This window comes from Phaseolus vulgaris, chromosome 6, assembly GCF_051622355.1.
Source record: "Phaseolus vulgaris cultivar YP4 chromosome 6, ASM5162235v1, whole genome shotgun sequence".
In the NCBI taxonomy this organism is placed as follows: domain Eukaryota; kingdom Viridiplantae; phylum Streptophyta; class Magnoliopsida; order Fabales; family Fabaceae; genus Phaseolus; species Phaseolus vulgaris.
In genome coordinates this window covers 15827448-15851258 of record NC_143503.1, presented here as the reverse complement: position 1 = coordinate 15851258, position 23811 = coordinate 15827448, and the positions used below count along the sequence as shown (strand labels likewise).

The 23811-nt window shown below is 32.8% G+C and overlaps 1 protein-coding gene across 1 annotated transcript; it reads right to left on the bottom strand.

Annotated features, from left to right (window-relative positions):
* Positions 1-19116: 19116 nt before the first annotated feature.
* LOC137831074 (glutathione S-transferase F10) lies at positions 19117-20536 on the bottom strand. Its single transcript, XM_068638589.2, has 3 exons — positions 20345-20536; positions 20169-20217; positions 19117-19675 (listed from the first exon to the last, which is right to left on the bottom strand). The coding sequence occupies exons 1-3, from the start codon at positions 20486-20488 to the stop codon at positions 19221-19223; spliced, it is 648 nt and encodes a 215-aa protein (XP_068494690.2). The 5' UTR covers positions 20489-20536; the 3' UTR covers positions 19117-19220.
* Positions 20537-23811: the final 3275 nt, after the last annotated feature.

The following is a 23811-nucleotide window of genomic DNA, read 5'->3' as shown; positions in this document are numbered from 1 at the left end:
TGTTGTCCCCATATGTAACATGACCTTCTTGCTTAAGGAGTAGATTGACAAATTTTCTTTTATCCCTTGTCTTGTGTTTTGAACAACCGATTTCCAAGTACCACGAATGCTTAATGGTTGTCAAGGAACCCTGCAAGAAAAAGATCAAGAAACAAGATTTGGTCCCTTTATAAATTTGGGTTCATAGGTATTAACTAGGACTTTAGGAACTAGTTTGTTCTTGTTGTTTGGGTCAAATCCCAGACCAACCTTGCCAGAAACACAATTTTGTGAAGCAAGAACAATTTTAAGATTGGATTGCCCTTTGGAAAACTTGTCCACTGTTTTTAAAAGATAATGAGTCTTCTTTTGAAAGGAATCACAATTTTCCCAAAAGCTTGAATCAACACACTTACAAGAAGAGTTTTTGTAAGTCATTTCCAGGTTTCAAAATCATTTTTTTAATGACTTAACTCTTCTTTAAAGGTCTTGACTCTATTTTCCAACTAGTTGTTTAACCTTTTCAACTAGTTATTTAATAGGGCCAGCTTGGTAGCTTCCTCATGAGTTTCTTTGAAGGCATCAAAAAGTTGGTTGTAATTTTCAAAATTCACAAAAGTGTTAGAACTTACATTACTGGTTTCTGAATCTTCATTTGTCATCAAACACATGTTGGATTCTTCATCTTCCTTTGATGAGGATGAGTCATCATTGTCCTGCTAAGCTATCTAGGTTCTTCTTGCTTTGCCTTTCTTCTCAAACTTCGTGTCAATCTTTTCCTCTTTGATCACATTGCTTAGACATTCAACCTTGATGTATCCCTGTTTGCCATATCCAAAACAAGTGTAGTTTGTAGAATTAAAATCATTAACTTTCTTGCTATTGTACCTGTTTGATGGTTGACTTTTATCCCTGTTGTTCTTTTTCAAGAACTTGCCAAATTTCCTTGTGAGCAAGTTGAGAGTCTCACTATCACTACAGTCACTTGAGTCTTGATAAACCATTTGTGTTGTAGTTTTTAAAGCAATGCTCTTCACATGCTTTTCTTCATATTCTTAGTCCTTGAGTCGGTTCATCTCAAGCTCATGTGTTGATCAAGAGTGATCAAGTTCTTTAAAGAATCCAAATCCAAAGTGTTTGATGAAAGACTGGTGTTACTGCTGTGCCTAGGTGGGATCTGGATAGAATAGAATGTTATCCACTTTTTTGTTGAATCTAAACCTGATGTGAAATCAAGTGTTTTTCCAACTAAGTGAAAAACAACATGTTGTTTTGTCGAATCAACCAGTTGTTTTACTCTTAGGAGATTTGAAAAGGTTGAAAACTGTTTTAGTTTGGTTGACTTAACTGTCAAGCCAAACAATCGGTTGTTTCGAGGTTTCAACCGATTGTTTCTTTGAAAACCCTAACAAAATTTTGTTTTGAATGTTGAATCTGTTTTAAATGTTTTTCAACTAAATACGCTCCCTCATTAATTGCTTTGACCAATGTTTTGAAAGTATAAATGGTTTGTTTATGTTTTTAAACAACAAGAAGAAACAGTTTGAGTTTTCAGTTTGAGAGATTTTGTTTCTAAGATTTGAACATTCACATCAAGCTTTGGTTTTTCAAAGAGAGTGGAATAGGATTGCAATTGTATTGATTTCAGTTTGTACTGTGTAATCCCTTCTAAACCTTCTCTATTTATGGTGTGTTGTGGCCAAAGAGTGTTGTGTGTTCTTGAGGTGGTCAAGATCAATACTCTTGGTGTGTTTTGCCAAATGGAGTGTGTTTCTTGAAGGGTTCAAGGTCACTACTTTGGTGGTTTGTGTGTTGTAATCTGGTTTGATTGCTTAGTGGATTACCCATTGGTTTTCTGGGGACTGGATGTAGCCTCTGGCTTAAGAGTGAACCAGTATAAACTGTTGGAGTATCTCTCTTACTCTGAAGTCATTTAATTTTTGATTTTAGCTTTACTAGTATAAAGAACCGATTGTTTCGAAGAAACAACCGATTGTTTTTATGTTGCTTTGCTGTTTAATTTCCAAACAAAGATGCAATGGTCAATGTAGTCAAATCCTTTGATTCTTAAATGGCAATGACCTTTGGCTGCCATGCTCTATCCAAACATTTGAGGATCTTGATGTTTAACTCCTCTCTTTCAAAGACTTTTCCAAGACCAATGAGATGGTTTACAATGTGAGTAAATCTCTTTTGCACATCAGAGATAGTTTCCCCTTTCAACATCCTAAAAATTTCATACTCTTGGATCAAGGCATGCTTCCTTTCTCTGTTCGCAATTGTTGTGGTCTCATGGGTTACTTCAAGGATGTCCCACATCTCCTTTGCTAATCCATATTGAAAGACCCTTAAAAATTCATCTAAATTCAAAGCAGAAGTTATAATGTTCTTGGTAATGCAATCATATTGAGTCCTTTTACCTTCACTCTCAGTCCATTGGGATCAATGTTTTTCAATAAAAATATCATCCTTTTCAAGTTTAGGTATAAAAGGACCATTTGTGATAGCATCACAGATTCCTCTACCAATTGATTCAACAAAATATTTCATTCTTACATTCTAGAATTGATAGTTCAACCCACAAAACAAAGGTGGTCTGTTTATAGAAGCACCCTCCCCAAAGGGTAGTTTTTCAGCCATTTTCAAAAAGATTTAGGATTGAAACTTGAGTAACCTTCAAGAACTCAACTCTTGATGCCCATTGTTAGAGTGTGTGGCCAAAACAAGAAGGGGTAAATTGTTTTCACAAGATTTTTGCAAAGATTGAAGTAACGTAAAATGTTCAGGAAAATCAATCAATTGCTTTTCTTTTCAACTGGATAAAATATCAAATTTACAGTTCTTTATGAAAAAGAACTAGTTGTTTTATTGAAACAACTAATTATTTATACCAGAAAACAAAGAACAAATTACAAAGCAATGTATAAGAGAAGGGAAAAAGATAATCACACTGAAAGATTTATATTGAAAAGTGTGGATCTTTTACTAAAAAACCTTGGTAAAAAACCTTGGTCCCAATGAACTAATGAAAAAAGTGAAAAGACCAAATTTGATTGCATTGTTAAGAATATCATAACATCTGCTGTGAACTCAAATGAATTTTTCAGGATCTCGTAATGTGAATCAGCTAAAGAAATGTGGGACACTTTAGAAGTCATTCATGAAGGGACAAATGAGAATGAAGAGAAAGTGCTTAAGATGCTGTTTAAGAAACTCAGAAAATTCTTGAAGAAAAGAAGCAGCAAAAGGGACTCATCCAAAAGGTATGATAACAAAAACTCTACCAAGGTTAAAACTAACAATTATGCATACCTTGAATATGGTGAGCATGGATATACTAAAGCTAAAAGACTAAACAAAGAAGAGAAGAAAGGAAAATCAAGAAAAGCTTGCAATAATGAATCATCAAGCACCTCTTCAAGTGAAGTTGGAAAAGCCAATCTCTGTTTGATAGCTAAAAAGGAAGATAATTCAAACAATGTAAGTTCTTGTGCCTCCTTAAATGCTGAAAACTATAGTCAATTGCTTCAAGCATTTAAAGAAACTCATGAAGAAGCTAACTGATTGACTCTCTTGAACAACCGTTTGAAAGGAATGAACAACTGGCTTGAAAACAGAGTCAAAGCATTGGAAGAAGAATTGGAAAATTCAAAAACAGATTTTGAAAATCTTGAAATACTTTACAAAAACTCTTCTTGCAAGTGTGACTCTCTTGTTTGTGAAAATTGTGAATCTCTTGAAAAGAAGGTGCACTACCTTGTAAAAACTGTGGATAAGTTTTCAAAAGGTAAATCCAACTTTGAGAGTGTCTTGGCATCTCAAAACTGTGTTTTTGGAAAAGCTGGATTGGGTTTTAATCCACAGAACAAGTTTTCAAACTCTATTTTAAAAATGTCAGAAAAGCAACCGATTGAAAATTCGAAACAATCGGTTGTTACATGTTTTTACTGTATGAAAAGAGGCCACTCGGTTAGGTTTTGTAAAATTAGGAAATATTTTGTTCCTAAAGGTATTATGAGCTGAATTCCCAAAAATTCTGTAGTTCCCAGTGATGAATGTAAATCAAAAGGACCCACATTTGTAAGGGGACCAAATATTTGCACTTGAACTTGTATTTTGTAGGGAAAATTGATGGAAAACATGTAGTTGTGGTACCTGGACAGTGGTTGTTCAAAACACATGACTGGAGATAGATCTAAGTTTGTGAACATCATCCCCAAACAAGAAAGGCATGTGACATATGAAGGCAACAACAAAGGAAGGATTCTTGGAAGAGGCTCTATAGGAGACAAGAGTATATTGCTAATTTATGATGTCTTGTATGTGGAAGAACTAAAACACAACTATGTGACAAAGGCTATCAAGTCATCTTTAAGTCAAACTCTTGTGAAATCTACCTTCCCCACTCAAAGGAGGTAATGTTGATTGGTAAAAGAATCAACAATGTCTATCTCTTAGATATCTCTTCTCCTTGTTCCATTGGTTGTCTTCTTTATAAACATGATGAGTCTTGGTTATGGCATAGAAGAATAACTCACATTCACATGAATCACTTAAACAAATTAATCTCAAAAGATCTTGTGATAGGGTTGCCCAAACTTAAGTTTGAGAAGGACCACATATGTGAAGCATTTCAAAAAGGGAAACAAGTTAAAAATTCTTTCAAACTTAAAAATATTGTTTTATCTTCTAGACCCCTTTAGCTGCTTCACATGGATTTGTTTTGGTCCTTCAAGAACCATGAGTCTTGGTGGAAACTATTATGCTCTTGTTATTGTGGATGATTTTTCTAGGTACACATGGACACTCTTCTTGGAATCAAAGAATGATGCTTTCTCTGCCTTCAAAAAGCTTGCTAGAGGTTTACAAAACACAAGAAACAATAATATTGGCTCAATAAGAAGTGATCATGGAAGGGAATTTCAAAATGAGAAATTCAGCAAATTCTGTGAGAAGACAGGGATCTTGCACAATTTTTCTGCACCAAGAACTCCTCAACAGAATGGTGTAGTGGAGAGAAAGAACATATCTCTTGAGGAGTTAGCAAGAACCATGCTAAGTGAATCCTCCCTACCCAAGTATTTTTGGGCTGATGCTGTTAGCACTTATTGCTATGTGATGAATAAAGTGCTAATAAGGCCAATTTTGAAGAAAACTCTCTATGAACTCTTCAATGAAAGGAAACCAAACATTAGCCACTTAAAAAGTGTTTGGATGCTGCTGTTTTTTTCTGAATAATGAGAAAGAAAATCTAGAAAAGTTTGATGAAAAAGAGGAAAATGGCATTTTCATTGGATATTCCTTAAATAGTCATGCTTATAGAGTCTACAATAAAAGGCTCATGATTGTGGAAGAATTTGTTCATGTGGTATTTGATGAAGTTGATCACAATGTCTTAAAACCCTCAAAGAAAAGCACTGAAGAGGATGAACAAAACATCATTATGCAAAAACTGGATTATTGTCCAGAAAAACAACTGATTGATTCATCGAAACAACCGGTTGAAATTTTACAGCAGGATGAGTTGCCTAAAGAATGGATAATTCCAAGAGATCTGTCAGTGGAGAACATCATTGGGCAGATAAACGAGGGTGTTTCTACACGTAGTTCTATCTCAAACTTCTGCAGGCACACTGCTTTTGTCTCTCAAGTTGAACCAAAGTCAATTGAAGAAGCTTCTTAAAGATGAAAAATGGGTGGATGCAATGCATGAAGAGAGGAATCAGTTTGCTAGGAATGATGTATGATTTCTTGTCCCCAAGACAGATGAGATGAACATCATTGTATCTAAATGGGTATTCAGAAACAAGCTGGATGAATCTGGTGTAATTACATGGAACAAGGCAAGGCTTGTGGCTAAAGGTTATAATCAAGAAGAAGGCATAGATTATGGTGAAACCTTTGCTCCAGTTGCAAGATTAGAAGCTGTAAGGTTGCTGCTGGCCTTTGCTTGTATGAGTGGATTCAAATTATTTCAAATGGATGTCAAGAGTGCTTTCTGTTGAAGATGGTTGCTGCCCCTTCAAGACATGTGTTTGATGAAGACTTATATGTGCTTTTCATATGTATTTTACTTTGCTTTAAGTGTGTCTTAGGTAGTGCTTAGAGGTTGTTTAAGAGTGGGCTTTTTGCTGAGTAACTCACCTCATAACCACTGGCCATGTGATAAGAACAAGCATAAGGTTTCTTAAACTGTTTTTCACATGTTTTACAAAAAACACGTTTACTGCATAAAAATAAATTTGTTCTTTTCTAAATAAAAAAATTCTTTTTTAATCTGATGCCTTGGCTAAGTCTTGTGAAAATTAGATTTTGTGCATCATGTATTTTGACTAAGTCTTCCACCTTTCAAAACGAATGAGTTTTAAATAGTTAAGTTGTTTCTGTTTTCGTTTTGAAAAATAAATTTGTTCATCTGTAAATGAATTGATTCATTTTGTCTCTGGTGCCATGTCTAGCTTAAACGTTTTTCAGTTTTATCTCAGCACCAGAATGGTTGACTAAGTCTCCTCTCTTAACAGATTCTCTAACTGCTTTTTGAAAATAAATCTGTTCATTTTATAACAGCTTTAACTGTTTTTCAAAATTCTGTTATAAGTTTGTTTTCTATAAAATGAAAACTTGTTTCTGAGTTTAAACATCGTTCACACATTTGAGAAAACAAGTTTTACAGCAGAGAATTAAGAGTTTACAAAGGATTAGCATTTGTTCTTCAAAGATTTCGAAAATCACAAAGTGCTTGTTCTTGGTTTGGTTCCAAAAGCTTGGTGTGAGGTGTTGCTACTGTTCTAGCAATCTTGTGTACTGGTTTAAGGCAAATCTTTGTATCCTCAATCAGGTGTAGTCGTTTCACTTTTCATTTCTTGTAATAGTTTGGTTGAACACTCTTCTTGATAGGTTTTCTTGAAGAAAAAGTACCTAAGTTCTTGTAGGTTTCAAGAATAGTGGGAATTGTGTTTGTTTGTATTGTGATTTAGTGAATTTCACCTTGGTTTAGGTGAAGACTGGATGTAGCTCAGTTGAGTGAACCAGTATAACTGCCTTGTGTTCATTCTATCTCAATCTCTGCAATTAAGTTTCTGCATAATTGATAAAACAGCAAAGAAATAAATCTGTTCAATTAAAAATAAATCTGTTCTTTCTGGGCACGGTTCATATTGTTCTTAATTTCTGGAAAACTGGTTGATTTCAATAAGAACACTTATAATCTGTTAAAAGCCATTAGAACAGGTTGATTGTAATAGATCACTCAATAAACTGTCAAGCCATTAATTGAACCTTAATCACTTGCTTGAAATTGAAGGTTGCTGTTTTGGTGATTCACTGTTTTTCGTTCTTATATCAGTGTGTGTGCATCTGAAAAATCCATCTGCATAATCTCGTGATTAACCTTGCTGTATAAAACTTTTTCAAACACACAAACAGTGTCAAAATAAATCTGTTCATTTCCATTTAAATCGATTTATTTTTTGTAAACTTGTTAAACACTGTTTCTGCGAGAAGCTTTTGAAAGGTCAATTCACCCTCCCCCCCTCTTGAACTTTGACACTATTAAATCTAACACTTTCCTCAATGGAATCATCAATGAAGAAGTGTATGTTGAGCAACCACCGGGCTTTGAGAATCATCAACATCCCAATCATGTTTTTAAGTTGAAAAAGGCACTGTATGGGCTTAAGCAAGCTCCAAGGCAATGGTATGAGAGGCTTAGTAACTTCCTTTTATCTCATGGCTATGAAAGAAGGAAGGTTGACAACACTTTTTTCATCAAGAAAGCAAATTCTGAAATTATTTTGGTCTAAATCTATGTTAATGACATCATTTTTGGTGCTACCAAAGATAGTTTATGTAAGGAGTTTGTAGTTGTCATGCAAGGTGAGTTTGAAATGTCCATGATGGGAGAGCTTTCATTCTTTCTTGGACTGCAGGTTGAGCAATCAAAGGATGGGATTTTCCTACACCAATCAAAGTATTGCAAAGAAATCCTCAAGAAATTTGAGATGGAGAGTTGCAAATAAGCTAGTACACCTATGCCTTCAAGCTGCTATATGGATGCAGATGCTGCTGGAAAAGGGGTAGATCAAACAAGATATAGAGGTTTAATTGGTTCTTTACTCTATATCACAGCAAGTAGACCGGATATAATGTTTGTCGTGTGTCTTTGTGCAAGATATCAAGCAAATCCAAAGGAATCTTCATGATCTTTGTGTAACAAACTTTCAGAACTTTGACAATAGATTTTAAAGCATGGATACACGTTTTCAGACCCTTGATGAACAGATTGAAGCTGTTCAGAATCAGATCTTTGAGTTGCAGTATGGAAAAGAAGATTGAAGAAAAACAATCGGTTGATTTCTCGAAACAACCGATTGTGAATCTTGGAAATCAAGTTTTTATTGTTCTTTCTATATTTGTATTGCCTTATTTTGGACTATTTTGTTTATTTCTTCCTAGAGTCTATTTGTGAAGACAAATAGGGGGAAAATATGGTTTGTGTTGTCCTACAAACTGTTTTAACTCTGATATATCTTTGTTTTTAGTTTCTGTTGCATTATTGGTTTGTATGGAGATGTATGAAGTTGTTTTTTTGTTTTGTATTGGCTAGTTTTTCGGCCTTTTGATTTATGCAGAAAACTAGTTGATGTATGATCATAACCTGCTATGAAAGATGCTCTAGATTGCATAGTCTTTGTTTTGCAGGTGTAGTTCCAAATTCAATCAAGATCAACACAAGCAACCAGGGATTTGTCTTCATCAAATAGGGGAGATTGTTGATCAAAAGTGATCAAGTGCTTTGAAGAATCCAAATCCAAAGTGTTTGATGAAAGGTTGGTGTTGCTGTTGTGCGTGGGTGGAATCTGGGTAGAATAGAATGTGATCCACTCTTTTGTTGAATCTAAACCTGATGTGATTTAAAACCTTTTTGAAATCAAGTGTTTTTCCAACTAAGTGAAAAATAACATGTTGTTTTGTCGAATCAACCAGTTGTTTTACTCTTAGGAGATTTGAAAAGGTTGAAAACTGTTTTCGTTTGGTTGACTTAACTGTCAAGCCAAACAATCGGTTGTTTTGAGGTTTCAACCGATTGTTTCTTTGAAAACCCTAACAAAATTTTGTTTTGAATGTTGAATCTGCTTTAAATGTTTTTCAACTAAATACGCTCCCTCATTAATTGCTTTGACCAATGTTTTGAAAGTATAAATGGTTTGTTTATGTTTTTAAACAACAAGAAGAAACAGTTTGAGTTTTCAGTTTGAGAGATTTTGTTTCTAAGATTTGAACATTCACATCAAGCTTTGGTTTTTCAAAGAGAGTGGAATAGGATTGCAATTGTATTGATTTCAGTTTGCACTGTGTAATCCCTTCTAAACCTTCTCTATTTATGGTGTGTTGTGGCCAAAGAGTGTTGTGTGTTCTTGAGGTGGTCAAGATCAATACTCTTGGTGTGTTTTGCCAAAGAAAGTGTGTTTCTTGAAGGGTTCAAGGTCACTACTTTGGTGGTTTGTGTGTTGTAATCTGGTTTGATTGCTTAGTTTGGTTTTTTTGGGATTGGATGTAGCTTTTGGCTTAAAAGTGAACCAGTATAAACTGTTGGTGTATCTCTCTTACTCTGAACTTATTTAATTTTTGTTTTTAGCTTTACTAGTATAAACAACCGATTGTTTCGAAGAAACAACCGATTGTTTTTATGTTGCTTTGCTGTTTAATTTCCAAACAAAGATGCAATGGTCAATGTAGTCAAATCCTTTGATTTTGAAATGGCAATGACCTTTGGCTGCCATGCTCTCTATCCAAACATTTGAGGATCTTGATGTTTAGCTCCTCTCTTTCAAAGACTTTTCCAAGACCAATGAGATGATTTACAATGTGAGTAAATCTCTTCTGCACATCAGAGATAGTTTCCCCTTTCAACATCCTAAAAATTTCATACTCTTGGATCAAGGCATGCTTCCTTTCTCTGTTCGCAATTGTTGTGGTCTCATGGGTTACTTCAAGGATGTCCCACATCTCCTTTGCTAATCCATATTGAAAGACCCTTAAAAATTCATCTGAATTCAAAGCAGAAGTTATAATGTTCTTGGTAATGCAATCATATTGAGTCCTTTTACCTTCACTCTCAGTCCATTGGGATCAATGTTTTTCAATAAAAATATCATCCTTTTCAAGTTTAGGTATAAAAGGACCATTTGTGATAGCATCACAGATTCCTTTATCAATTGATTCAACAAAAAATTTCATTCTTACATTCTAGAATTTATAGTTCAACCCACAAAACAAAGGTAATTTGTTTATAGAAGCACCCTCCCCAAAGGGTAGTTTTTCAACCATTTTCAAAAAGATTTAGGATTGAAACTTGAGTAACTTTCAAGAACTCAACTCTTGATGCCAATTGTTAGAGTGTGTGGCCAAAACAAGAAGGGTTGAATTGTTTTCACAAGATTTTCGCAAAGATTGAAGTAAAGTAAAAAGTTCAGTAAAATCAATCAGTTGCTTTTCTGTTCAACTGGATAAAATATCAAATTTACAGTTCTTTTATGAAAAATAACTAGTTGAAACAACTAATCATTTATACCAGAAAACAAAGAACAAATTACAAAGCAATGTATAAGAGAAGGGAAAGAGAGAATCACAAAGAAAGATTTATATTGGTTCACTCTTAACCAAGAGTCAGCTAACAGCTGAGAATTCACTATGCAATCAAAACTACATTACAAAACACACACCAAGGACTAGAAGAAAAAATGGCTTTAACGGGGTTTATTTTTACATTATCCAGTGTTAAAATCTCTATTAAGTCATTTACCTAGGGTTGTAGTTTCCTCCACTAAACCATCCATGGGGAACGTGTTCCCCGAGATTTTTTTAAACTTCAGGAAAAGTCTTTCATAACCCCTATTAAATACCATGGGTTTAAGAACATCTGTAAAATACCATGGGTTTAAGAACCTCTGTAAAATATCATGGGTTTCAAAAACCTCCATTAAATACCATGGGTTTAAAGCCTCTGTAAAATACCATGGGTTTAAGAACCTCTGTAAAATACCATAAGTTTCAAATTTTTCGTAAAAGGACTTGCCATTTAAAATAACCTTCAACCCCATTTTCCACCTCTTTAACGACCCTCCTGACTTCTCTCTTCTACCGTAAACATACTACTATCCAGCACAGGCTCAATGCCCGTTGACGGCAGTCATAACAAGGAATCAAAATTCAACCACACTTATGTCTATTATATCAAAGGAGAAGAAACACTAAATAAGGCACTATCATTTTCTTACTCCAATATTGTTCATTCCATCACCTTACTGCCCTAACTTGGGTCACAAGCCACTGTTACTTAACTCGACAACAACTGGTGTTTATCACTGCTTCATATATCCTAAGCAATTGCATTATCTATTAGATGTGGCCTTTAAAGCCATGTGTGTTTTTGACTAACGATTGCAAGAACATATTGCAAGGAGACATTAACTTTATCACTTCTCACTTTCACAATGAATTAATTATTAGATGTATTTTAAAATAAGGACCTTAATTTAAAATATTTCAAAATTATGAGAATTAAATATTAACAATTATAACTAAAACTAAAATTGCACATAAAATATATGTACATTAAAAGTTAAAACAAAATAAGTCAAGTGTTTTTAAGTATAAGCTCGTAACAAAAAAACTAGGAATTATATAAACCAACTACCATAAATCATAAAAAATATGCAAATACTGTTGAAATACTTATTATCCAATATTAGTTGTTGATATACTTATTATCCAAGGTTATTTTGCTGAGTTTTTAAAATAATTTTTTGAAACTATAGAAAACTTATTTCTAATATAAAGTTACACTTTCAAAATTTTAGAGAATTTAGTTATAAATATATAAATATATTAAAACTATGTAGTTTTTAATTATTTATTTATAAATAGATTTAATTATATTTATTTATTGAAGTTTGAACAATATGGAGTATTTTATTGAGGTTCTAGAATAAATCTTTGAAATCTAACGAAGGTTAAAAAAACCTCCGTTATTTTGCTAAGGTTTTAGAAAAAAACCTTTGGAATTTAATGAATGTTAAAAGAACCTTCGTTATTTTGCTAAGGTTTTAAAATAAAAATTTGGAATTTAACGAAGGTTAAAAAGACCTCCGTTATTTTGCTGAAGTTTTAGAATAAACTTTTGGAATTTAACGAAAGTTAAAAAACCTCTGTTATTTTGTTGAGGTTTTAAAATAAACCTTTGAAATTTAACGAAGGTTAAAAAAACCTTCGGTATTTTGTTGAGATTTTTGAATAACCTTTGGAATTTAATGAAGGTTAAAAAACCTTCGTTAATTAAATCAATTCCTAGGGTTATACCAACCTCCGCTAAATAACCTCCGTTAAAACCCTTTTTTTCTTGTTGTGAAGAATGTTCATCTTGAACCCCTCAATAACACACAACACTCCTTGAAACACCACAGTTTCTAGAAACCCTTTCTGAAATTGACTTACGCAAAATTACAGTATTCAAAGAAGGAAATAAAATACACAAGGGCTTTACAAAGAAGTAGTACAAATGAATAGAAAACCCATTTTCTACTTCACACACAAGCAATGATCCAAAATATCTTGACCTTCTATCTCTTTCTTGTTCTTTTGAAATGATCACAAATTAGTCTTTATATAGACTCAAAGAAGTGGTTAAAATTGTTAGATCATTAATCAAAAACAGTTAGAAACATTTAAAAACAGTTTGGAATTCATAATAGAATTTTGTTAAAAATGTAGAACATGGAACCTTTGATGAACCAAATCTGTGATGAAAGGCTTGATGCTTTACTACTTTAATTGAGGCTTAGTTCTAGGGTGTTTAGAATTTTTGTAAAGATCATTCTTAATCCTATGCACAAACTGAATCAATCTATTTTAAAAGAGAAAAATGTTATTCTAAGCAAAGAGAAAAACAACCGGTTGAATTCACGATATAATCAGTTGTTTTACAGTTAGCTTGTTTGAAGGTTTTCAAAACTGTTTTTAACTTGGTTGACTAACTGTTAAAACCAATTCAACTGGTTAAAATGACATTTCAACCGGTTGATTGTCACATTTCTTAACAAATTTTCAAAAACCTGTCAAATATGTTTTCAGTTGAATTAAAACTGATTTGGCTCATGATTAACTGCCTAAAACGGCTAGATTTAAGAGCTATAAATATGGTTTCTCTTTGTATTAAAAAAAAACACAAAAAGTGAGATTGAAAATGTTTTTTAGAAGAGTTTTGATTCAAAGTTTTGCAAGATTGCCTAAAGGTTGTGCATTGGTTCAAGAACTGATCTTAAGAGCTATGTGATTTCTGAAATACCAGGTGTAATATGTTCCTTTTTTATTCTTGTAATTGTTTCTTTCCTATACTTGTAATTTTTGTAAACCTGTAAGGTCAGAGGGTGTTGTGACTATTTTTTTTTTTTTTTTTGATCAGCAAAGAATTAAATAAATTAAAGGGGATACTTCAGGGGTATCCCAACCCTTATACAAACCACCACAATCTAGCCTACAAAAGCTTTAGAAAAGCAGGGTAGAGAAAAAACACATAAGACCCTATAAAACAACTACCCAAGCATAAGCTTCTATGTGAAAAAAAAGGGGGACACAACACGTATTAAAGAGCAGAAACATATGCCCACTTTCTCACCACAGCAGCATGGAATACAATCCCACTTCTCCACAACCACCATACGGGGTCGACTCTTCTCATACCTTGGCACCTTGAACCATCCCGTATTACATGAGATAGTCTCATCCTACCCCGGACATCACACCAAACCACCACCTTCAAACCATCAAGGACCAGCTGCTGCACTGCTAGTATCAAGTTTGGTACAGCTCCAAACTTCAAATACAATTCTCTCCTTTCCAATTCACTCCTTCAAGACTTCCCTGCTTCGGCACTTACCTCTTAAGATTTCACAGCTTTAAGTAGCACACAAGAATTGAAATCAGCTCCACGTACAAGCTCACTTTTCACGATAGAACCAAGGTTCAAACCAACAATTACTGAACCCAGCTTTGGCACCTCAGCAGCAAAAAATAACCAACACCGGCGACCACCGATTACACATATAGTGGACGCCGCTTCATCGATCGACGGTCATGGCGACCACCGACTACGCACACATGGAGAACGCCTTTTTCGACGACCACCGACTCTGCACACATGGAGACCGCTCGTTGATCGACCGGCGTTCATGTTGTCCTTGTAAAACTTCAGCACCCTCCGACTAGGCGATCATGTTGATCTTTGCATACCTCCGGCGACCACCGACCACGCACATGGAGATCGACCGGCGATCATGTTGTACTTTTAAAACTTCAGCACCCTCCAACTACACACATATGGAGAACGCCGCTTCTTCGATCGGCGATCATGTTGACAGAACGCCGCTTCATTAACCGGCGATCATGTTGGCCTTTGCATACCTTCGGCGACCACCGACTACGCACGCATGGAGAACGCCTTTTTCGACGACCACCGACTCCACACACATGGAGATCGCCCGTTGATTGACCGGCGTTCATGTTGTCCTTGTAAAACTTCAGCACCCTCCGACTACACACATATCGGCGATCAGGGTGTTGTGACTGTGGTTGTGTGAAAGGCAAAAAGGGTGAGTGTTCTTGTGTTATCAAGATCACCTCTTTGTGGCTTTGAGTGTTTGTAATCTGTGATTGATTGCTAGTGGAATACTTAGTGGTTGTTATGGGGACTGGATGTAGCTCAGGATTGAGTGAACCAGTATAAATTGATTGTGTAATCTCTCTCTCTCTCTCTCACTCATTATAAACTGTTTGATTTGATTTTTGTCTCTCCTGCTATAAACAACCAATTAAAACAAAATTTGAACCGATTATTTTTATGCAAACAATTTTAATTGCTTTGATTGTTTGGCTTCCTTGATTTCTCCTTGTGTGATTGTTGATAAAACTTCATTCTTAGCTAATCTTTGTGAAATATTTTGTCAAACAATTCACACTCCTTTTGTTTAGGCCATTAGTTCTAACAAAAAAAAACAACTAATTGATGTATTTTTCTATTAATAATTTTGCATGAAATAATAAGTTCATTTATCGAAATAACTGAATGTTTTTGCCTTACAAAAAAGACAAAATAAAGCAAAGCTTTTTAAAAACCTTTGAAAAACACCAAGTGCCAATCAAGTGGATAAAAAACTTGTTATAGTCACAAGACCTTGAACAACAATTTTTTTTCAACTGATTGAAATCTCAAAACAACTGACTAAAATTTACATAGATTTTTAGAAAACACTTCTTTCAAAAGAGATAAATAATCAAGTGAGCTTGGATCAATACTAGATGTGAATTGAGAAATCAAAACCTACCAAACAACACACACAAACACAATAACAGGTTCTTCAAGTCTTTAAAGTTGATTTGAAAGCATAAAAGCATCTCGTTCAACAAATAGGCCAATGTATATTTTACCAACTTGGAGCCAACAATAACTTGATGGTTTCAACCTTATTCTATGAGATGATGAAGTATTTTGCAGAAAGTACTCTCAAAGGGTATATAGTTATTGGAAAAAAACAGTAAAACACAACTATTTGTGATGCGAATCAAATAAAGAAGGCTTTTAATAATGAAGGACAAGATCATTCGCCCTCACATTTAAAGTTCTTCTTATTATTCTTTGCAAAAGATGAGGCCCAAAGCCCAAGCCCAAGCCCAAGAAGGCCAAAGCCCAAAAAGCCCAAGTTCATCTCATGAAGGGCAAGGCCAAGTATTAAATAATAAAGAATATTGTTGAAGGTGCTTAGAGGGAAACATTAGAAACCTCTATTGTTAAAGCATCTTTTAGTCTTTAGTTAGGAGTTTTAGGGGGGGTGTGTTAGTATATAGGTGTAGGAGTAAATAAGGAGGTGCCAAAGTGAGAGAAGGGATCACACATTCCCCATGCATTGTTTTAGGCGCCAATTCTAGAAGCTTTTAGGAGGGAGTTTTTTTTGAATTTGTGTAGCTTACATTTCAGCACCTTAGGCTATAAATTAAGGTGCAGCCCTTGTATTTTTCATATTTGAATTGATCTAAAGAAACTATACTCAAAATTGGAGTGAGCATTTGGAGAGCTTTTGAGCCTTCTTCTCTAGTCTTATCTTGAAGGATCATGGTTTCCTCAAGTGGCGGCTTGCACACTCATCTAGGAGCATCCATACTTCTAGTGGCGTGATCATCCAACCATTCTTCCATCCTCAAGAGCATTCTCTTCTCCTTCCTTTCTTATCTTGTTAATTTCCTTGTCTTAGCTTGTTTTCTAGTTGTTTTGGTTCGGCAATTTCAGCTTGTTTTGTGTAGCTATGGTTCATTTGTGTTCTTGGCTGTTTTTCATCTTTTCTTCTTCAATTCCAGCAATTTGATTCGGTTCCTTACTGTTTTGTGTTGTTAATTAGTGTTTTTGCCTTTCCTCCATCTCTTTTGGTTCAATTTGACAATATGTGGAACATCCAAATGAGTTTGGGATTTGGTACTAGTTTTTGGTGAGTTCTTGTCTTAGAACAATGATCCAACTCTAAGAAAAGTGCCTCAATAATGTCCAGCTCAAGATGATTCCTAAGAATGTCAAGAATCATTCTCTATATGGCTAGTGGAATCACATCAATTTGTTTTAAACATTAGTCACAAGTGGAAGGACAATATCAAGCAGCCTACAGATTAGGCATTCCAATTTGTTTGCCAAAACATCTGGTATCAGTGGATCTTGCAGTGATTCAAAATTGGAAGAAAGATGGAAAAAATTATTCGAAATTAATTGTATTTGAGTCTGGTTAATATAAGCCATCTTCCATGTATGTAAAAGTGGGTCAGACTTGAAAGATTGACCTGCCAAGCCTCTATCATTTGGTTGTAGTGAGTGAATTTTTTGAACTTCCTAGTTCGTATTGGTCCATCTACTTAATCCGTCAACTCGGTGGGTAACAGATGGGGCGAACTAGCGTGTTAGTTCGTTCTTCTTTATTTTTGACATTTTAAAGAGGGATCTCATGATTTTGAAATTAAAATTGATGATGGAGAATGTTTTATACAAAAATTTATTTACATTAATTTTTTTTATACATAATTTAATTTATTAAAATATTGTTAATATTTAATTTATTTTGTTAAACATTATATTTTATTTTTTAGAATACTGAAATTTGATTAAATTTTATTGTTTTTCTTGTTTTAAAAATGATATCAATAACTACAATTAAATAAATAAATTACAAAAATGGATAGTATTACCAATTTTAGTTCATATAGCTTAATCCATCCCATTTTTAGTGTACAAGTAAGGGATCGAATCAAAATAATGATTATGAAATTTGGTCATCTTGGGAAAACTGCTATCCGTATTAACTTAGTAAAGAAAAGATTTCTAAACATGTACAAAGCATCTAAATTAGGCCTGAGAAATTTGACGAGTCCGACAAATTTTATTTCATAGTATAATACGTTAGATAAAAAATTTATTAATTTATTTTGATCCATCAAAAATTCAATAAAAATCTGGGTTGATCATTTATAGAAATTTAATTCAGTCTATTTATTAATAATTTTTTTATTAGATTGATGTCAATCTATCCATAAAAGTAAGTTAAAAAAATTAAAAATAGAATTTTGAAATTATATATTAAAATATTTTGTGAAAATTAAATAAAAAATAAATCTTTGAAAGCTTTTTGCAAAGTTTATTTATTAAGAATTGGAATATGGTATATCTATGGTTTATTTTTCTTTATTGACATAATCATTTTATCTCAATAAACAAGTATTATTAGATAGTATTTTAACAATTTTGTAACGTGCATTCTAAGTAGGTGAGCTTTTTTCACATTTTTTTTTATTTCTTATCCATGAGAAATATAAGCTTTTGCATTTTATTACTTTCATCAAAAGACTTTTGTTCAATTTTTAATATAAATTTGAGCAATTTTCTCTTTTTTGTGGAACAAACTATACTTTTTAAAGTCATTATTCTCTTTCCATCGAGACTAATCAACTTCATTGAACTTTATGCTTTAATAATCTTAATAATTTATTTTTTCTTTGCAACTTAACTTATTGTCAATTAATTTTGATGGTAGCACAGCGTTGTGTCCATATTTTTTTAGAGAATTTTAATATAAAATTTGTATTAAGGGTTCATACCAATTTTATTATACCATTCGCTTGATGGTAATAAGGAGTTGAAGTTAACAATTTTTTAACAATTTGATGCTTTTAAATTTGATATATTGAAGTGTCTTTTTGTCCATTGAAAACTATATCTCTATATGTCATAATCGACTTTGAAATTCCAAATAGATAAACAATATACTCTTCAATAAAATCTGTTGGATCATTTTGTTAAAATTCTTTCAAAGAAACTGCTTTTACTAATTTTGTAAAATAATTGTCAATAATATATTTATGATCCTTTGAAGAATCTGATTTTTTTTCCATCAAGTTTAACAATTTTATAATTCGCAAGCTGATACTTTTTTTTTTTTTTTTTTTTATCTCCCAAGTGATTTGGGATTCACTTCAGAAAAATTGAGATTATGAAAATTGGGAAAATTATCCAATAGCAGTGCACCAAAAGCAAGAAAATAGTAATCAAATGGTCTTGTTCAGTCATCAATGTGTGTATATGATAATTCTTGCAGTAGTGTCAAGATCCAACCAAACTTATTAGATGTAAATAACGAAAGTTCTTTGATTATAAGTTATGACTAATTGACCAACAACTAATAATAAACTCCACAATCTGAAATTTTGTGCTACTATTAAAGAGAAAAAGGTTTAAATTCAAAAACTAACCACAAAAACCACATCACAATTATATTTTAAAAAAGAGAGGATAATTTTATAAATTAATTAGTAAAATAAATTTTTTAAAAATTATTAAAATAGATAAATCGTGTTACTTTAACACGATTTCAATATAATTAGACTTTAATTAATACTAAAGTTTTACTAAAGTGACCTGAAATGAATTGAAATGTAGTTAAACTTAAGTCGTGTTATTTGACTCAACTGGATGATTTTTTATAATTTATCTATTTTGATAATTTTTTAAAACTTTATTATTTTGACAGTTAATTTATAAAATTACCTTACTTTATTAAAAAAAAAACACATTTAGTACTCTTTTATTCTCAAGCAGGTATTAGAAAACACATATCTCAAACCATCATGATACAAGGGTAGAGCTAATGAAGCATCTAGACAGCGTATTTGTATAGCTGAAGCACCTTCTTCCAAGATGGTCTGTTGCTGATATCATCCCACCAAGCATTCACATGTTTCCTCTCTCTTACTAAATTCCCTCTTCCAGTTTGGTTCACCAAATAATGACCAAATGGGAGATGGCTAAGATCAGCAAGGCTGAAGAAATCACCAGCCAAGTACTTGCTATTTGAGAGCCTTTCCTCATAAACATCTAGCACCTTCTCAAGCTTTTTATCACTCTCTTCTATCACTTTTTGGTCTGAAGGAGCACCCTTTAATGGGGCAAACAGAACATTCATAACCAAGTCGTAGAGTGGTGGGTGAAAGTTATGAGCTTCCACTTCAAGCCATTGTTCCACTAGACCCTTTTCTTCTATTGTCTTTCCCAACAACTCAGTTCCTTGCTCTTTATACTTCTCTGCAAAGTATCTGATTATTGCACGAGATTCTGCAACATTGGTTGAAAATCAGTGTATTAGAATGGATTATAAAGTATCCTACATTTTGCATAGAGCAGATAAAATGTATTTTGGGGAAGTAAGCATTCAACCTTTTGGATTATCCTACATTGAAAATTCAAACAATAAAAACCAATTCATACCACCCCATTAAGGTTCACTGTAGTGAAGCATCAATGATCAAACCACAACATATGTCTATCAAAAACAACTATAAACACCAATTTCATGGAGTAATAGATTTATAACCCCCATGCCTCCTTTTAAAAACAAAGGAATAGCAATTAGGAAAGGCAAAAGTGCAGGCTCACAACTCAAACAACATTCTTCATAAAAAGTTTTAACAACCTCACATAAATAAGGGTTAACACAAGGTGAAAAACATCCAAATGGAAAGATAAAAAATTGAACCACCATCCCTTAACTATATGGCATAAGAAACAATAGAAAGGCAGAAAATTATAAAGGGGCTTTGTGGTTTACCATAGAGAGTATAATCACCATCTTGAATAACAGGAACTGATCCAAATGGCTGCAGAATAATTAGACACAGGTATAATTAAACATGAAAAAAAAAGCAAATATTACAAACATCCTGAAACCAAGTGAAGGTGCAGCTTATGTGGGTAAAAAAATAAGTTGCAAAAGAAAAATTGAACCTGCAACTTAAGGAACTCAGGTTCCTTATGCTCTCCCTTGAAGAGATCAACATCCACTGTTTCAAACTCGATTTCCTTCTCAATCAGACACACAACCACCCTTTTGGGGCATCCATAAGTTGGACCAAACACCTTCACCACCATTTTTGAGTCTAAGTTTTGTTTGTCTAAGTCAAGTTGAGGTTTGATGCTCTTCACTAATTGTCTTATTACATACTTTTCAATTTTTTGGAATACTGTTGATGATTTTAGAAAATTATTGATAATGAAAAAAATTAGGCTACTTTGAAAGTGACTAAACATTCAGAGTTTTTCTCCTATGGGCTAAAGACATGATTAAAAACACACCCTTTTTTTTACCAAACATATATCTACCTTTTACAAAAAAATATCCTTCACAGAAATAGAAATGTATGTTTATATATACAAAACAAAAAATAATTAGCTAATTTTTAATTTTCGCTTTCTTTAAATTCTTTCTTGATTGACCACTTTAGTCTCTTTTTCTCTGTAATTTTAGTCTTCAAATTTTAAACAATTTCGTGACTTGAATCCAATCTTCAATTTTACATATTTATAATAGTCCTATCTAGTTTGATTCCATATGACGAAAGATACTCATCGTTTATACTAAAAAGGAAATGTTTTTTCTTATCTTCAATGCTTTCATGTCTTAGAAACATATTACTACTTGGACAAGAATGTTGATATATATTTTTTAATTTATTCATACACCAAATTCTTTAGACATGGACCTCTCGAAAGTATGTTTGGGAAACCAGTTTTCTGGAATTAACACTTTCTAAATTTATTTTCTATAATTTTAATTGTATGTACAAGAATAAAGTGAAAAATCTACTTTATGGAGGGAGTAATTTTTTTAAAGCAGAGAAGAAATGTGAACAAATTGAGAAGAGAGGATACAATAACACAATCAATGTTAGGGACAACACCAATAGAATAACAACTACAATGATTGTTGTTTTTTTTTATGCACATACATAACCTATTATTTTATAATAGGGTTCAGATATCCTTATAATATCTTATATTTATTTATTATTATGTAATAAAGAAAAGAGTGGAGAGAAGACATACAAATAGGAATGTGGAAGGTTAATTTTGTCTTTTAAACAACCACATGGGATGTAGGAGAAACCATGGGGTGCAAAATGAAATTCTCCAAAAATAAAACCCTTAAAAAGATTATGGGCATGGACTGAGCCCAACGTATTAAAGTAGCTGCAAGAAAGAAAAAGAAAGAGAACACGCAGTTAGACCCCTCAGAAATTAAAGAAAATAATGATTTTTTAAGGTTTAAAAAGTTTGACACATTATACATTTTTATTTTAAATATTTAATAATATTTAAAAAAATTAAATGGAATATTTATTTAATTTAAGTCTTTGAAATATTTTGGCAGAATTATTTAGTATTATCAACCTAGAAGAATTATATTAGAATAAAATGATATTAACTAATTTAAGTCCCTTCTATTTTCTTTCTCATCAATTCAGCCCTTGCTCAATATAATTCTCTACAAAGTGTCTAATCATTACACAATATTATGGAAAAATGGTTTAAAATTAGCATACTATTATGAAAATTGATTATGCTATACATTTCCAATTAGCAAATAAGACAAATTTGGGGAAGCAAGCATTCAACCTTTTTCTATTGAATTTAATTGTATTGAAAATTTCACAATTCAAATAACATATTAATATCAAAAGTTTGATCCGACTTTGATAAGGGCTCGACATGAGGAAGATCAAAAGCTGAAAATCACCAATTATCAACTACAAAGGAAAAACAAGAGAAAATAATAAACTAATTAAAGGCTTACCTTTTTGTGAAGAGTATATTTACCATCTTAAATATAATGAACTTATCTGTTAAGCTTAATTCCTTTATTAAGTTCTTTTTGGATAGTTTTTGCTTTTTTTTAACATGTTTTGACCTACTTCTTTTTCCTGTAATGAAGATATAGTTTTTATTCGTTCTTTTTCGTAAACTCAAAAAATATAATTTCACTTTCATTAACTATTAGATAGTTACGTCTGCATGCTTCTGCATACATGGGTATGCATGTCTAAAATTATATATATATATATATATATATATATATATATATATATATATATATATACTCTTTCTATCCTTTGTATCAATAACAAATATCAAATATAATTCTTTCTCTTCATAATAGTTTATAACATGGTATTTAGAGCTATTTTTCTCTTATGATATCTTCTGCTTCTTCTTCCTCTGATCTTTCTCAGTCCATCTTTTCAATCATTGCGCCACCACCTTTGTATCATTTCTCCATTCCAATCACACTCAAGTTAAACAATGAGAACTTTTTTGTTTGGAAACAACATATCTTTGCTACTCTGTGAGGGCTCAACCTGATGCATTTCTTGGAAGGAGACAATGTGTCGTCAAGGTTCCTCCAAACTGAGAATCAAGAACCCACAATCAACACTGCATACTTGCACTATGACAAACAAGATCAGTTATTAGTATTGGTCTGAAATGTTTTGTAATGTTTAACACTTATTTTGGTTTGAACATTGTTGCTATGAACTACTTTAACTGGTTTAAATTTGAAGTATGTTAAACTGTTATTTTTGGTTTACAAAATTTGCACTCATCTGATTTGGCTGATGTTCCTTTTGGAAATCACCTAGTGAGAACTAGTTTCTGGTGCTTATCTGTTTTGGATTAGATTACCCTGTGTTTGCTCAATGAATGCAGGATTCAACAGATTCTAAACAAAGAACATTCCTAAAAGCATCCAAAGGATTTGTCTCCATCAAATAGGGGGAGATTGTTGAAGATCGGAGCTTTGATGTATCAAATCCACATGAAGCCTGAAGTTGTGCTGCTTTCTAGGTTTGGGTTTAGATTAAGCTGTTTAGAATCTTTGTTAAGATCAGTCCTTGAAGCCTACACAAAGCTTGATTAAATCTGTTTTAAGAAACTAAGTGTTTTTCCAAGCAAAGGGAAAACGACCAGTTGATTTTTCGAAATAATTGGTTGTTTGTCACTTAGCTAGCTAGAAGTTTTGAAACTGTTTTTGGAATTGGTTATGTAACTACCTGACCCATTCAATCGGTTAAATCGTGGTTTCAACCGGTGAAATGAATGCTTTGCTAACAGTTTTTTTAAAACTTTTTTCAACTGTTTTAAATGAGAACAAAACTGATTTGACTCTGTTATGTTGCCTTAAACGGCTAGATTTCAAAAGCTATAAATATAGTCTTCTTTCAAATGTTTTATATACAAGTTTAACACCAGTATTGTGGAATCAAGAGAGAGTATTAAGATTTGCTTTTGAAAGAAGTTTTTCAAAGTTTAGCAAGATTGCTATTAAAGCTTTGCTCTGGTGCAAGAACTGATCATAGGACTTCTGGTTTTATAATTCCAGGTGTTTTCTATTCTTGCTTAGTTTCCTGTAATTGTAC